The sequence below is a fragment of the Prinia subflava genome, chromosome 7 (assembly GCF_021018805.1).
Source record: "Prinia subflava isolate CZ2003 ecotype Zambia chromosome 7, Cam_Psub_1.2, whole genome shotgun sequence".
Classification (NCBI taxonomy): Eukaryota; Metazoa; Chordata; class Aves; order Passeriformes; family Cisticolidae; genus Prinia; species Prinia subflava.
In genome coordinates, this window is record NC_086253.1 from 8,955,787 (window position 1) to 8,971,495 (window position 15,709).

General features: G+C 37.7%; 1 protein-coding gene across 1 annotated transcript in view; it reads left to right on the forward strand.

Moving 5' to 3' along the window:
* The window catches only part of HTT (huntingtin), a 76,712-nt gene that overhangs the window by 39,068 nt on the left and 21,935 nt on the right, over window positions 1-15,709 (forward strand). The window contains exons 34-44 of the mRNA XM_063401536.1: window positions 485-633; window positions 1,302-1,438; window positions 3,433-3,549; window positions 4,970-5,092; window positions 5,660-5,898; window positions 7,203-7,345; window positions 10,115-10,322; window positions 11,817-11,958; window positions 13,221-13,400; window positions 14,830-15,006; window positions 15,223-15,299. Of these exons, the coding sequence (XP_063257606.1) occupies window positions 485-633; window positions 1,302-1,438; window positions 3,433-3,549; window positions 4,970-5,092; window positions 5,660-5,898; window positions 7,203-7,345; window positions 10,115-10,322; window positions 11,817-11,958; window positions 13,221-13,400; window positions 14,830-15,006; window positions 15,223-15,299 (1,692 nt within the window). The remainder of the gene's footprint in view (window positions 1-484; window positions 634-1,301; window positions 1,439-3,432; window positions 3,550-4,969; window positions 5,093-5,659; window positions 5,899-7,202; window positions 7,346-10,114; window positions 10,323-11,816; window positions 11,959-13,220; window positions 13,401-14,829; window positions 15,007-15,222; window positions 15,300-15,709) is intronic.

Here is a 15,709-nt window from a genome sequence, read left to right on the forward strand (position 1 = left end):
CCCTGCCAAAGCTATGCTTCAGAAATCAGCATTTCATTGCTAGATGCAGTTGCTTAAGGGAGAGCTGCTCCTTCCTGTTGTGGATTGAGAGTGAATCCACGTGTACTTTGGTCACCTGGTACACATTGTATAGCACCTAATGGATCATAAGCAAGGCAGTGACATTTTTACTGTCAGTTATTTCTGGTTTTCTCACACTTGAGTTTTAATAAAGAGAGAAGTTGTTCTTTTGCTCTGTGGATCTTCTACAGAAATAATCTAGCATACATTAGACAGTGTTTTATAATATTAATAACTGTAATGGTCAAGGCTTGAAAGAAATCTCTGGGAAAAAATCCCATTGTACAGAACAAGGCACAAAAATTACAGAAGTACTGTATGAAACCAGAACAACATATTCTTCAAAAAACCTTGTAAAAAGATGAGTTTTACTTAAAGCTGTGCAATTCAAACTTGACACTTGAATTTCTTCTTTTGTTTTCAGGGAGTCAGAAGCAATTATTCCTAATATCTTCTTTTTCCTGGTGTTGCTGTCTTATGAGCGATATCATTCCAAACAAATAATTGGAATTCCCAAGATCATTCAGCTGTGTGATGGTATCATGGCCAGTGGGAGGAAAGCTGTGACCCATGGTAATTCTAAAAAAAACCCAAACCAAACAAACCATTATTGAAAGAAAAAATACATTGACACTTATTAGTAATAGTTCAGAAATAAATCCAGTGTTGACTACTAAGCTGTAGCAAACTGTTATCATACTGAGTGTTCCAGAAGACAGTAACTTTTAACATGTGAAATACTTCTCACTTAATTACCTCAGGAAATTTATTATATCATGCTAACACATTATATCATGCTGCAGCACATTTTACATTGTTCACAATGGCAGCAAAACTTCTATTTGAAAGTTTATTCAGTAATAAGTTCACAACCTAGCAGTATGTGCAGGGCATTGATTTTAATTTTTGGACCACTTCCCTTTCCTTCTACTTTCAGCTTTAAGTAGAAGCATCTCTCTTACTTAGCAGTGATTCTGCTGAGAAATACTTTATAAAAATATCTTTTTTTTTTTTTAGTTCTGTGAGAATGGGCAAATGTGTCCATAATTTAAATTTTCTACAACAAGTAAAAAAATAGCTATCATCATGCATGATAAATATGGGGTTTGTGGTTTTTATGTATGGGTAAGACTTTGAATGAACTAGAACCCAGTTTGCTTGTAAAAACTGAATGGTTAGTTCACAAAATCACTGTTCAGGAGTGATTTGTCTCATACTAAAACAAATACATCTCATTTCAGCAATACCAGCTCTGCAACCCATTGTTCATGATCTCTTTGTGTTAAGAGGAACAAATAAAGCTGATGCTGGAAAAGAGCTGGAAACTCAGAAGGAGGTTGTGGTGTCAATGCTGCTGAGACTTATCCAATACCATCAGGTAGGAGAGGAGGAGGAGGAGGAGGAAGGGTCTCTCTTTGTGGTCTATGAAAGGGTGACATTGCTGTGACTGCTAAAAGTGCTTTGGGCAATATTAATAATTTTCTATACAAAACTGGAGTAGCTGGACTCTGTGTGGTGTCTTTCCTTAGAAGAGTATGCAAAGATTTTGAAGGTTATGGGAAAGGTTCTGCACTACAAATCACTATTTCAGGTCAAGTTAACACATCTGTAGAATTTTGTAGTCAAGCCTAGAAAACAAAGCACTAAAAAGCTCCAGCTAGGATCATGATCTTGGCTGTGTTGCAGACAGAATAAACAGGAGGTTGATGGAAGAGAAGAAACTTAAAAGAATGGGAGTAAAATGGAAAAGGAGTCAAATTTAAAATTAGAAAAAATGCTGCATGGAAATGATTTAGGTATTACTGTACAATAACAATATCTTGAATAACATTTACTTGAACAAGGTAATGACACAGATAATTAGGTATTTGTTATGACTTACTACTTTGACCCAGACTTTACAGGTTTGGAAAACATGTTTCTGCTTTGTAGGAGTGTAACAATGACTTTTTGTCAATACAGTTTGTTTTAAAGAGAAACATAAAAGTAATTTTAAGAGAGGTGTTATGATCAACATGGGATCTTACTTCTTTTTCAAGTGCTTAACAAACCTAATGTGCCTTTCTTTCATAATGTGAAAATGCAGTTCTAATGTATGCTAATGTAAGCACTGTATTTTCTGAAAAAAAGTCAGTACATCTTGTCAAAATAATTTGTTAGAACTGCATGTTCAGATTGAGGTAATTTTGTGTATCCACATTTTCTTTTGAATTTGTAGCTTTATAATCATAAAATGACTAATATAACTATAAAATGACACACTGTAGACACATGATGTGAAATAGTGAATAACTTTGTGTTACATAAGGTACTGCAATTGCTGGCAGATCCCCTTCTGACACACTTAACCTATTAAAGACCACCCATGCACTGCTCTTCCCACACCATCCCATTTGTAGTTCTTATTGTGCCCTGTTCTGCTGGTGCAATAGGTATAAACCAGCCCTGGGCTGCTCTGTTGTTCCCTGGCAGTGGCTGGGATGCTCTGCAGTGGCATCTCTGGGCATTTGAGAGGTTCCAAGATGAGCAGCCTTCAACTTTTTTCTGTTACAACTGGAGCTGCCACCCATGGAGCTCCAGAGTTGTCTTTCAGCCTGGAATTGCTCCTGTCTCCTCTCTCATGAGAAATTTTTTTGGGAAGAGCGTCACCTGGGAATCTCCCTCTCCCTAATCAGAACTACCTGAATTTCCCTTACAAGAGCTCTAACCTGTTTCCTGAAACAGATTCTTCTGTCACCCTTCCTAGTCCATCTATTAACATTCTTGCTTGCTGTGTCTCTTGCCTGCCTGTCCTTCAAAGTGTGGTCTCTGTAGCCCTCAAACCTGTAACACATCCAGCTACCAGAAGTGCTCCTTGCTTGGTGTGCACCATTATGTTGTCTCTTAAAACTTTTATATGAAAGTGACATATCTCAGGTGAATGAGCCCCATAAAAATGGCTATTTTGTTTCCTTGACCAAATTTAAACTTTATTGGAGCTAGAGTCAAGACAAAGTATACAATGGAAAATTTCTCTTTCTTTCTTTCCTTTTTGTTGAGTAAGTGGTGTGGTATTTAGATTTATGATTCCTTTTCCAGTCGTTTGAGTAGTGTTTTGACAAATACCATATAAAAAGTACAAAACAAACATATTTTTTCTAGCTTGTAAAAGTAACTGGAAAATTCTTTAAAAACCACCACCAAAAAACTCATAATTTAAACCAGGCTTTTAAATGGGGTTTTAAAAATGTGCCGTTTCACATGTGGGGTTTTTTCCCCCCCTTTTGTCTTTTTGGTAGATGGTTGAAATGAATGTTCTTTCCTACTATGATATTACTCAAATGTGTTCTGTTAGTATGGGTGTTTACTTACTTTATTTTAACTTCTCCTCAGGTGCTAGAAATGTTCATCTTGGTATTGCAGCAGTGTCATAAAGAAAATGAAGACAAATGGAAGAGATTGTCCCGGCAAATAGCTGACATAATTCTTCCAATGCTTGCAAAACAACAGGTTGTTATATGATTGTTTTAATTCTATAAACACTTTAAATAATTGCTGTAATGTATGTATCAGTAGTGGCTTTGTATTTGAGTATTTGATTTTTCCATTTTTTTATATGAAGACAAATTTTCTTGAAATTGTCGTTGCCGTATCTGGAAAAACAATTGCTGCAAGGTAAACTTAGGTCTTTGAAGTGATGAAGCTCATTCTTAAATGCATGAAGTTCATGCAATATGATCAAAACTGTCTCTAGAGGAAAGTCATTCTGTTTCTCTTAGATACATGATTATATCAGAACACTTTCTAAATGTTGTGAGGGTTGTCCCATGTTCATAGAATGTCAGAATTACTTTTTTTGTGGCTACAGTGAGTCTAATTGCAGACCAGATTACTCAAAGCCCCATCCAGCCTGGCCTTGAACACTTCCAAGCATGGGACAGTCAGGCCTTCTCTGGGCAGCCTGTTCCACTGCCCTGCCACCTTCACAGTGAAGAACTTCTTCCCAATATAAATCCACCCTCTTTCAGTGTAAAGCCGTTCCCCCTTGTCGTATCACTACCTGCCTGTGCAAAAAGTCCCTCTCCAGTTCTCTTGTAGCCTCTTTAGGTACTGGAAGGTGCTGCCCAGAGCCTTCTCCAGGCTGAAGAACCCCAGCTCTCCCAGCTTGACTCCATAGCAGAGGTGCTGTAGCCACAGATACTCTTTGTTCCATGATGGCAGTTCCCCAATCCTGGGAGGAGATCTCATGACTGGGGAGAGTGGGCAGGATCAGACAACAGTTTTAGAGCAGAGCTAACATGCTGACAAAGTGAAATTGCTGTTGTGGTTTTTTTGACTGCACATGATCATCTTCCAAATTATTTAAGGAGAATAGAGTTGCCTAGATTTGTAGTCCAGTCGTTTGCTTTTTGCAGTTGATTGCTTTATAATTTATCTAAAAAGCTGTTTAGGTAAGCTGTCCTACCTCTGTTGCATTAATACCACTGTAGCTGTTCACTTTTCTGATGATTAGGTTTCTTTTCTCCTAGTTACCTGCTTAAGTTTAATCATGACCAACATTGTAGTCTATAAATAAACGTGGTAGGATGTGCAGGGAGGAGAAAAGTCTCTAAATTTTATGGCAAGTCAGTCTTCTGGTCTCATTCTCTGAATAAGGCCTATTTCTCCAAATGAAATATATGTGGTATGCACACTGGATTTCATATGACAGGTTTTTGTCCATGTGCTCAAAACTCATGTCTAGGAAGGCTTGCAGTGAAACTTAAATTTATCTCTCATATCTTTTAGTTGCTCTGAATTTTGTACTGTAAAGAGCAGCTTTATTGCACACAGGTTGTTATAGAAATGGTGTAAACATGGAGCGTTAATTTTGTGTTGAAGTCACCTTTAGTGGACAGTTAGAAATCAGTTTTCTGTTTTTCTTTCACAGATGCATATAGACTCTCATGATGCTTTGGGAGTACTGAACACTTTGTTTGAAATTTTGGCCCCTTCATCCCTTCGCCCTGTGGACATGCTTTTAAGGAGTATGTTTGTTACTCCTAAAACAATGGTAAGCTGCTGCTTTCAAAGAAGAGAGAATCTGGTATCTTTATTATCTTATTATTTATGCAAAACAAAAGAGAATGTGTTTCTCTTTAATAATTTGCTAAGTGATGTTAAAGTACCAGCAGCAGAATTTGGGAACAGATTGGCTAGAGCTAATGTCATTTACCAACTGGGAGCACTCAGTACAGGAGTGTTCTGCTTGTGAATTACTTTCCTTCATTTTGTATGTTGAGGATCAGGAATGTAAAAGAAGGTACAGTTATAATAAAATAGAATGCAATTTAATAGGTAAACTACATTTTTCCTAGTACAAGTATTAGTACTGCTTTCATAGCTGAGAGATTGTTTACCAATGAATATGAGCTTGACAGTTACGACAGGAATAGCATTTTGTAAGATCTGAACTTAAAATTTATTTAATAATTAATGGTTTGCTCCATTCTCAAAAGGGTCCGATTTTTTACAAGTTAATGAAAATGCCAATTTTTAGTGCCTTTCTGTGTTTTAGAAACCACTGCATTCATTTGACTTCAAAAGTATTCAATCTTCTGTATTTCTGTGTTTGTGTTAGGCATCAGTGAGCACTGTCCAGTTGTGGATTTCTGGAATTTTAGCTATCCTTAGAGTTCTGATTTCACAGTCAACAGAAGACATCGTTCTATCCCGGATACAAGAGCTTTCCTTCTCACCATATTTGATTTCATGTCAAGCAATCAACAGACTGAGATGTGGAGAAAATAACGTGGCCACACCAGAAGATCGCACTGAAGTCAAACAGGTGAAATACCCACCTGAAGAGACATTTTCCAGGTACACAGTCTTTTGAATAACTTGGGAAAGGTAAAGAGTTCTGAGAAATCATAAATACATTGGGAAGTATTTAGCATGTATAAAACTTTGTCTGAAAGGAATCCAGTCTGTTAATAAGTTGATATGGGACAAGTGTGTGTGGAGGAAGGAATTGAGATGGACAGAGATGGAGAAGTTGACCAGTTTTTAGCAGGACTTGGAATTGTTCTGGTACCTCTTCTCAAGTCAAGTGAAGGACCTAATAGAGCTGTTAAAATGAATGAATCCTGGACTTACTAAAATCAGGTCCAGAAACTTCACTGGTTTCCCTCCTTTCTGTGTGGGGATGAAACTTCCCTTTATGTGGAAGCCCAGGTTCTGTATTAGAAACTAGGCAGCAGTGGGATTCAAATCTATTGAGTTAGTCCTGCACTTTTTTCTTTTTTTTTAAGACCCAGCTTTGTCCAGTTGACTTCCCCTGCTGAGGTCCTTGGACAGTGACAAACTTCAGGCAAAAGAAGTGTGAAGAAACAGTAGCAGTATTGTGTTGCCATAATTTTGTCATTAAGGCATTATGTTTTCATGTGGTGGGAAGCATTTGAAATAGCTGTTTGTTTAAGAAAAGAATAACTTTTTACTCAAGCAGAGAACTTCAGATAGGAATAGAATGCTGTTTCATGTTATTCAGCTCACTCTGAGGGTGATGGGTAGAGGGACAAGGGTCTTTTGGACACCCGTACTGTGCCCTTACATCCAACAGCAGTGATGTAAGTAAAGGAGTAGTGGTTATGGCCAGGAGCAAGGATGGTTTTTCTCAAATGGCCTCTTTTGGTGCCTCTTTTGGCACCACACATTGTCCCAGCTGGAGGTTTGATAAAGAACCTGTGTGGTAGAGTGTGGATAGATGAGGTGACATAAACAGGTGAGTTATTGTGTCTTGCTGAATTACCCCTGCTCAGCTGAGCTGTGGTAACTGTCACAGATGGGTTTTAGTTTGATTTAGCTCAACTGCTTTTAGCAAATCACTATAAAGACACCACAGCGTTCTGAATATTTGCTTTGTAAGTGACTTGGGCCTGTATATGAATGCTACTGTGACTGTAGCTGGTGAGAGATAATCTAGATTTACTAGATAGTTATTGAAGTGCGTGTGATCATAAAGCATCCTATTTGTTTCAGGTGAACCTAAAACATTTAGTATTATTTAGGATGAATGGACAAGATCTTCATATTTGATTTTTCAAACCAAAGTTGTATAGGCTAACCTCATCCTTTTCTGAAGGATTGTTAGTTTTCCTGATGATTGTGTATGTGCTTCTTTCAAGATTCTTACTCCAATTGGTTGGCATTCTACTGGAAGATGTTGTTACCAAGCAATTAAAAGTGGACATGAATGAGCAGCAACATACTTTCTACTGCCAGGAGCTGGGCACGCTGCTTATGTGCTTAATACATATCTTCAAATCAGGTAATACTTGAAATATTGCCCATGTCATAGCATGCAGTGGGAGGGTGGATTTTAAATTCCAAGACAACTCATAAATGCACTGAGCTACTGAGAAGGAATATGTAAGTGCTGAAGATGTTATATCTTACTCTATGTAGAGAACTTACCAAACACAGTACTCATGCATGCAGGGCACCTTTTGCACAATTCCTCTGTCTTTGTGGAACAAAATGTAAGTAGTGACTTTTCATCTCTCCTTTTAACTGTCTAAAAATTTTCAGTCCAAAAAATGCAAAGCATTCCAAATTTGTGGCTCTGTTTTTCATATTTGTCTCAGTTTGGAGGTTGGTTGGTATGTCTAGCTTAAAATACTGAGTCGCAGCTACCTCAGACTCATGACAAGGAAGGTCCCTGGGTTTTGCCATAATTAATAAACATACATAAAACAAACAAGTGAATAAAATCCCAACAAGCCAAACAAAAAGCTAACCAACCAAAATCAGACAACCAGAAAAGGTAGCAGTTTTCCAGCTAGCTGGTCTTGAGTTCCTTTCTTCAGGTTTGGAAATTTTCCCTTAGGTTTCTTCTCCTGGATACCCAATATCTACACCTTCGTAATTCCTTAGTCCATGGCTTGATTCCTAAGTCTTATTTTCTGAACAGTGGTACTATCTTGCCTTTCTTTTATTCTTTCTTTGCTATGACTGCCCATTTTGCCTTCTGATTTTCAGCTTGCAGCTGAAATGCAGCCTTGATTTACTCCTAATTGTCTGCAATTTAAAAGGTGTTGGCACAAGTCCCTGGTTCTTTGTAGGCTTCCTTGCAGACATGGGACAAGAACTCTGTGTTCTGTTGCCTTGGTCTGTAAAATGAGTCCTCCAAACTGAGGTTCTTGGTGCAAAGACTCCAGGAGAAACATGGAGAAACACAAAATTATTCTTTGTTTTAGTTGTGCTTTAGGGCCCAGAACTCTGGACATACAGAGGGAAAGTTCTCTTCCCATGTGTTTGTTACAGTAATAATTTTGATATGTTTTATACTATATTATTATATAAATTTACATAATTATAATGGGATATATTTTTAATTATATAATAACTTATTTTTAGGAGAAATATTTGAATCAAATATTATAACAACTTAGACCAGGGTGTTTTGGCATAAAGTGATTTAATGATGTCAAGCCAGGAGCAGTGATAGCAGAAAATGAAGCTGGTGATTGAAACTGGGGCAGTGGGGTCTTCCACAGTGTGAGATGGAGATAACTGAAAGGAGGGCCCTGCTAGTTCTGCTGCTGTCACTGGCTTCCAGGCTGCACTGGGAGCCTTGCCAGGAATTATGTAGACATTTTCATGCAAAATTAAAAGTAAATATGAAAATACTCATGAAGAGCATCGGGATATGTGGATTGGATGATCTCTAGAAATTAATTTAATGTAAAACTACAAATAACTTCAGGTATATAATTACCAGTAGTACCTGTATGTTGTAACAGTAAAAGAAAAGTTGTTCAAACACCTGGGCTGTATTTTCATGTCATAACATATTTATTTAGGTTGAGGACTAACTAACTGCCTGAATTTGTAATACTTTTCTTTTGTTCAGTTAGAACCTCCATAATTATTTTCTCTTTAAGTTATATTCTCCTAACTATGGGTGTAGCTTACAGCAATTTGTGTCTGGAAACATGGGCTGTATTCTGTCATTTCTAACCACTGTTCTACTTGCATGTTTTGTCTTCTCACCCACTGCAGTTTTTCCAAAATGTGAGCATTGCTGACTCCTGTGTTTCCAGCTGTAGGAAGCTACTAGATTATGAGTGAACATTCTCAGTGTGTTCCTTTGAAGTCAGAAATAAAAGGCAGGGACAAAGTAAAAAGATGAGCATGCAATGACTTTAATGACTGCAGGAAGTCACTAGATGGTGTCATTTCTGCAAATGCAGGGAGCTGGGATGGGGCTAGCACTGCTTTGCTAATAAGTGGAACCAGAGATTTGAGACTCAGCTATTTTTCCCATTCTTTGCTATTTACATTGTGTATTTGTCAGTCTTGGGGGCAGCTTAAATTGGTCCACATGGCTGTGGAATTTATAGCTTCATTCTTATGTATGTCTGGCAAGGAAAACCAAGTATCACTGCAGATTTCCTTCATTGTTCTGATTAGCTCTTGGTTTTTAACTGACTCTGAAGAAAATTGTTTTTTCCCCCGATCTTATTTTCTCATAGAAACTCAAAAAGTCTTATACCTTTAGACAACTTTCCTTGTTTTCCCACCATTTTCTAATTTCTTTTTTCCCCCAACCTTTGTTTTGGATTACAAACACAGAATCAGCAAATCAGAAAGCAAAATTCTGCTTTTTTTGCTGCATGTTCCATTTTCAGGGTAATGGCAGAAATAGAAGGAGAATAAATTCAGTTTCATATAAATGTGTTTGGAAAGCCATCCTCTGAGGTAGGATACTTCAGGCATTCTTCCTTAACATGGGGAGTAGTAGCTACTCACTATTCTTAAGTAGAACATCTGTTTTAATTTATAAACAAAACTAACCCTGGTCCACAGGTGACAGTTTTAAGTTTAATGAAGGTTTTCATTAGATTAATGAGAATTGTCATGAAACCTATCTAAACGTTATTTATTGAATCTGAGAGATGGTTTACACACTGCCCTTGGGCAAACTTCATCACTTGCCTTGAATTTACATTTCTTGCAGGAATTCTACCCTGCATAATTTTAAAACTTTAGATCAGACTAGAGCTTTGTTACTCTAACATGGTTTTATTGTTTTCAGGGATGTTTAGAAGAATCACAGCTGCAGCCACCAGACTTTTTACAGGAGATGGATCTGATGGTAGTTTCTATACACTTGAAAGTCTGAGTGACCTTGTTCAGTCCATGATTCCCACTCATCCCTCTTTAGTTCTCCTCTGGTGTCACATCTTACTTCTTGTCAATTATACCAACTACAACTGGTGGTCAGAAGTGCATCAAACCCCAAAGTAAGTTTTGGTTTTGTTCCCTAGTAGTGTGGTTCATATAATTATATTTTCTAAAATCATATTAAAACAATCCAACTGCTTTCTGCCAAGCCTGTTAGCTCATTGAATGGTGCTGCTTGAATTATGAAATGTAGTTAGGCATTTACTTTATGTGTGTACATATTGTCTGTTCTGATATTGGTGTGACTTCCAAACTAAGGAGATGTGTTCTGCACTCAGTTGCTCCTCAGAAGAACTGCCAGGTAATCTTTTTACTTCTAAAGCAAGAAAACTTCATCAGTGTACTACTTTTTATTAAAACTGTGGAAATAACTATAGCAAAATACTCAGTGTTTCATGTTTGTTTGGAGTCCTCATATTGCACTTTCTAGGAAATAACCAGCCAGTGGAGATGGTGGACACTGTTGTGTTTATGACAATACATTCTGATTATATGGCTGTAACTTTAGCTACTGGTTTATCAGTTCTCTGTGGGTCTGTTGATAATGCTGTCAAAACATGGTATTAACACTATGCTGGTTCACTAGCATCGAGCCCTGTAATAACCTCACTTAACACTAGTCTGAAATTTGGGGATTGGTTCTAAAATGAGTATTCTCTTGGTCTGAAGTTAGTTTATCCCATCTGTCAGACACTGCAATGATTTGTCCTCAGTGGATAATGAAGGGACCTCCTGTGAGGGTGGGTATTCCTCTGTTTTAGCTGTAGAGAGAGGTGATCAGATGACTTAGAGACATTTCTGGTGCAGTGAGTGTTGGGCAGTCTCGTCTTGCTCTACAGCTGAAGTGCATCAATACTCTCATAAATGAGAGAGTCTGGCTTCAGTTCAACCTTATGTATTGAAAATGTATTATTCTAATTTGTGGAAATATGGAGTTACCAGGATTATGAGCAAAGCAGGGCAACTACTCAGGTGTTGGAAGGGGCTGTCCAGGGAAGGGTGGAATCACCATCCCTGGAAGTTTGAAAAGGTGTGTGGATGTGGCACTTCAGCATATGGCTTAATGATGAGCCATGATGTGATGTAGGTTAAAGGTTGGATTTGGTGATCATACAGGCAACTTTGACGATTCTTTGAACTAAAACAGCAATAATTTTTTTCTTTTATTTACCAGTATCATCTCTTCTTGGTTGGGCATCACTTTTAATCTGACACTAGACTAAGTGCTCAAGAGCCCTGGTTTGTTTTGAGAAGAAAAAACAGTAGTAGGTTCTACTATCCTACCAGAGATGCAACAGCCTGTGTTTTTCTTTTAAAAAACTCGTTCAGTTCTTTAGACTGTGTGAAGAAGTAATAAGCAACACTGCAATTGTTAAAAAATAAAGATCTGATGGCAAGCAAAGTGTCTACTTCAAGGAAGTGTGATGTTGGAATGAAGGTTACAGGGAGACGTCATGTATGGATATTGGTAGGATACTCCAAGCACTTTGGTTGTTCATGTTTCAGTAGCCATCCTAAGAAAATAGTAACAACATAAAATGTACTTTTTGCAGGCGACACAGCCTTTCTACTACTAAATTGCTTAGCCCTCATATATCTGGAGACAGTGATGAATCCGACTTGGAATCGAAGCGTGGCATGTGCAATCGTGAGATAGTGAGAAGAGGAGCACTCATCCTCTTTTGTGACTATGTTGTAAGTTTTGAATGATGACTTTTGTAACTACAGTTTTGAGTTATTTTATGATGCTGACAGTCATTTATTACTGATATGTGTTAACTGAAAAGTGAAGTGTGTTAAGTGAGAAATGAAGATCTGTGAAACCAGTAATTTTATTTTCAGATGGTGCTTCTGTAAGCTTAGGTATGACCTCAATTGACATTGTTTTCTGTTCTGAGCTAAGAGTTTGCTTGTAAAGTTTCCCTGGTGGGTAATAGAGTTACCTTCTGGGTATCACATCCCTGACTTGGGAGGTGCTTGGAGCACACCAAGTAGTTCCAGACTTCCCAACATCAGTAGCAGTGCGCAGTGTCCAGGAGACAACAGATTTCCATCTCTGCACCGTAAGAGAAGAGGTTTTACAGTAACATTTAAACTCCCATTTTAGTTCTCCAGTGAGAACAATTCCTGTGGCTTCAGCCTTTTGCTGCCTCAGTGTTAGAGTTTTAGTTCATTGGGAACTTTTGAAGTGATTCTTCAGTAGTAGGAGGTATTGCACTTGGCTTTGCACCTCAGATCAATTTTGAGGTTAAGGAAACTGCATTCCTTTCAGGTTCAACTGGACAGAAAGCTATGTTTAGGAAGCACTTCAAGTACTAATGGACAGTCAGTCACTAGAGTCAGGTTAGAGGTCATGCAAGGTAAAATCCTCCAGAACCTCTTTACTGAGGTACTGTCCAAGCTCTCAGCATTGCCTGGTTAACTCTACAGATATTTTAGTGTAGCATTCCACTGCTTGTTGATATCTACAAACCTTTAGAGGTTTGACATTAATTATTGACAGATCTCTTTGGATTTGCTTTCCAGAAATTCTTCATTTTATGTTGAAGGCAAGTAGTAATAAGAAATCTTTAAGAAGCCTAAATGAAAATCCCATTTTAGAAGACAATTCTGTGTGCATGTTTATTTCAAACACCATTTCATTAAAAGCAGCATCTTTGAACCAGCCTTCTCAATTTACTTGTTTCTAACCTGTTTTTTAGTGTTCTTAGAAAAATAAATTGCATGTTCATGGTAAATACAAGAGCATATTAATGCTCTCAATTTGCAACAAGAGCAAAACATTTGGAAAATTTATCATGAAAAATAATGATGGTGGTATTAACATTACAGACATTCTATGGCATTATTTAGCTACCAGAATTATTTATGAGAAGCTTTATGTTGTGTCATGTCTAGTAACTAAAATCTTAACATTGGTGTTACTGCAATCAGATTTTTAATTTTTTTCCCTTTAGTGTCAAAACCTACATGATTCAGAACACTTGACCTGGCTTATTGTGAATCATGTTCAAGACTTGATCAATCTGTCTCATGAGCCTCCAGTACAAGATTTTATCAGTGCTGTTCACAGGAATTCAGCAGCCAGTGGTCTCTTCATCCAGGCCATTCAGTCACGGTGTGAGAATCTTGCAGCTGTAAGTTTAACTTTTTGACTTCTTGCAAAGAATAAAGTCATTTCATGTCAGCATAAGTTTAACTGATAAGTATGCAAAGTTTGACATTTCTGGGTCATTTATCGACTTCTAATTTTATTTTTAAAGTCATTTACTTAAAAATGCAAGCAGCAAACCTTATATTAGCAACTTCAGTATTGGATGTGTTCCAGTCCATCAAATCTATGAATTCAAGTGGAGATGTTTAAGCTGCTTTTCTTCCTTCATGGATATTATCCCACATAATCAATATCTGATGGGTAAATTAAAGCTGTAACTTTCAACTTTGATTTCAGTGCCTTAGTAGTAGCAAACTAATGACAGAGCAGTAGGAACCAGTCCATCTTCATAGGCCCTGGCGAGCTGAAAATGATTTGTGAGCTCATGCCAAAAGTTGTAGCGACTTGGTGAGGGAAAATCACAGAGAAATTCAGGGTATTATTTCTGTTGATTATTTTAGTTTTCAAATTAAAAGGAGTGGATGATGTTTTATATGTTTGTAAGGTTATATGCATCTCTCCTAATCATGGGAAATGTCATTTGCTGGACTTTAGTCTCTAGAGATAATTGTGATTAATGTGATAATAATCTAGAGATAATTGTGCCACCTGCACCCTGAGTAGCTTCACTGCTGGTTCCTATCTCTTTCCATTGTCTGTGTGCAAATCTAGGGCAGCTTTAATGTTATGTGGTGTTATTCTGGGCTTCAGTAGCTGAGGATCAGCAGAATGAACTAAACTGAATATGTGTTAATGGAAGATATAGTCACTGTGTGGAATACTTGGTGATTATCAGGAAAGACAGTAAAATTGAAATAGCTGGTATTAACAGACTGCTCTAAACCAGTATTGGTTTCATGAGTCAAACTAGTTTGTCTTTGTGTTTCTCCCTTTAGAATATTAGTGAAATACTGAATTGGTGCTCATATTTAGAAAAAAAAAGAAATTTAAAAAATTACTTGCACACCCTTTTGATCCTGAGTTGCTACTGCTGTTTCTTAATATATCCTCAGAAAATCCCCAAGGATTGCCTGGATTTCTGTACTGTCACATGTCTTGACTATGCACATATTCCTGCCTTCTTCCAGAAAGAGTTGAAGTTTCTCACTGTGTTCAAAACTTTTTGCAATTTCATTTAAATCTGTAGCTTTTTTCCCGTAAAAGTTTTGCTCCCTATGTTTTGCTTATCTTTTTAAGAGTAAGCTTTTACAGTTACATATCAAGCAACTTGGTGTTCATATTCATTAAATAACCCAGTAACTCATTCACACAGAGATGATTATATTGATCAGGTAGCTGTCTGCTGTAATTTTTCCTGAGTGTCTTTTCCTTTAGCTTGAAGATCTCGGTCTTCCAAATGGATTGTAATTTTTTTTCTCTGTTTCTGGGTTTCGTACTGCTTCCCCATCCAGCCCACAACCCTGAAGAAGACCTTGCAGTGCTTGGAGGGAATCCACCTGAGCCAGTCGGGGGCTGTGCTGACGCTGTACGTGGACAAGCTGCTGTGCACTCCCTTCCGCGTGCTGGCGCGCATGGTGGACACGCTGGCCTGCCGCCGCGTGGAGATGCTGCTGGCAGCCACCCTGCAGGTACACACAGTCCTGGCAGTGCCAGTGTTACCAAGAACAGTGATTGGAAGTGCATCAAAATGTGATTAAGTGATTTATTTGACTCATTTTTTTGGTTAGTATATAGATGCGTGAATGTTTGCTTTATTTCGCTTTATCTGCCTGTAACTTTGGTAATCTGGTAAAAGTATTTCTGGAGATTTTACATATATCTGTCCTTGTGCTTCTTTCATATAGAACAGCATTGCTCAGTTACCAGTTGAAGAACTGGATAGAATTCAGGAATACCTTCAAAACAGTGGATTAGCAGCAAGGTAAATAATACTAATAATACCATTAAAATGTCAAGATAAATAATGTTCTGATACAAATCATGTTAACTCTGTTTTCCCACATTTTGGCTTTTTTCCTAAAGGTCAGATGGTGGGTTGGTTTTGGGGGTAAACTGGGAGTGAAGCCTCTCATGTTTTGGCCCAAGGAGCAGTTGTGTTAGTTGTGTTGAATTTGCAGTAAGAAGTACTTAAGAACTAAAGCAAGCTCTACAGGGTTACCTCAAATTCTCTTTCCTGCATCCCACTCAGTATTTAACTTTTGAGAGACAGCAGCTGCAAACTAATTTCTTGACAAAATCTATTTTACTAAAGCCAACTTTATTTTCCTCAAACTTGCAAAATATCTTCAGTTCAGTGGGCTCAGTGTTTCTTTAGGGTTTTTTTTGTTCCTG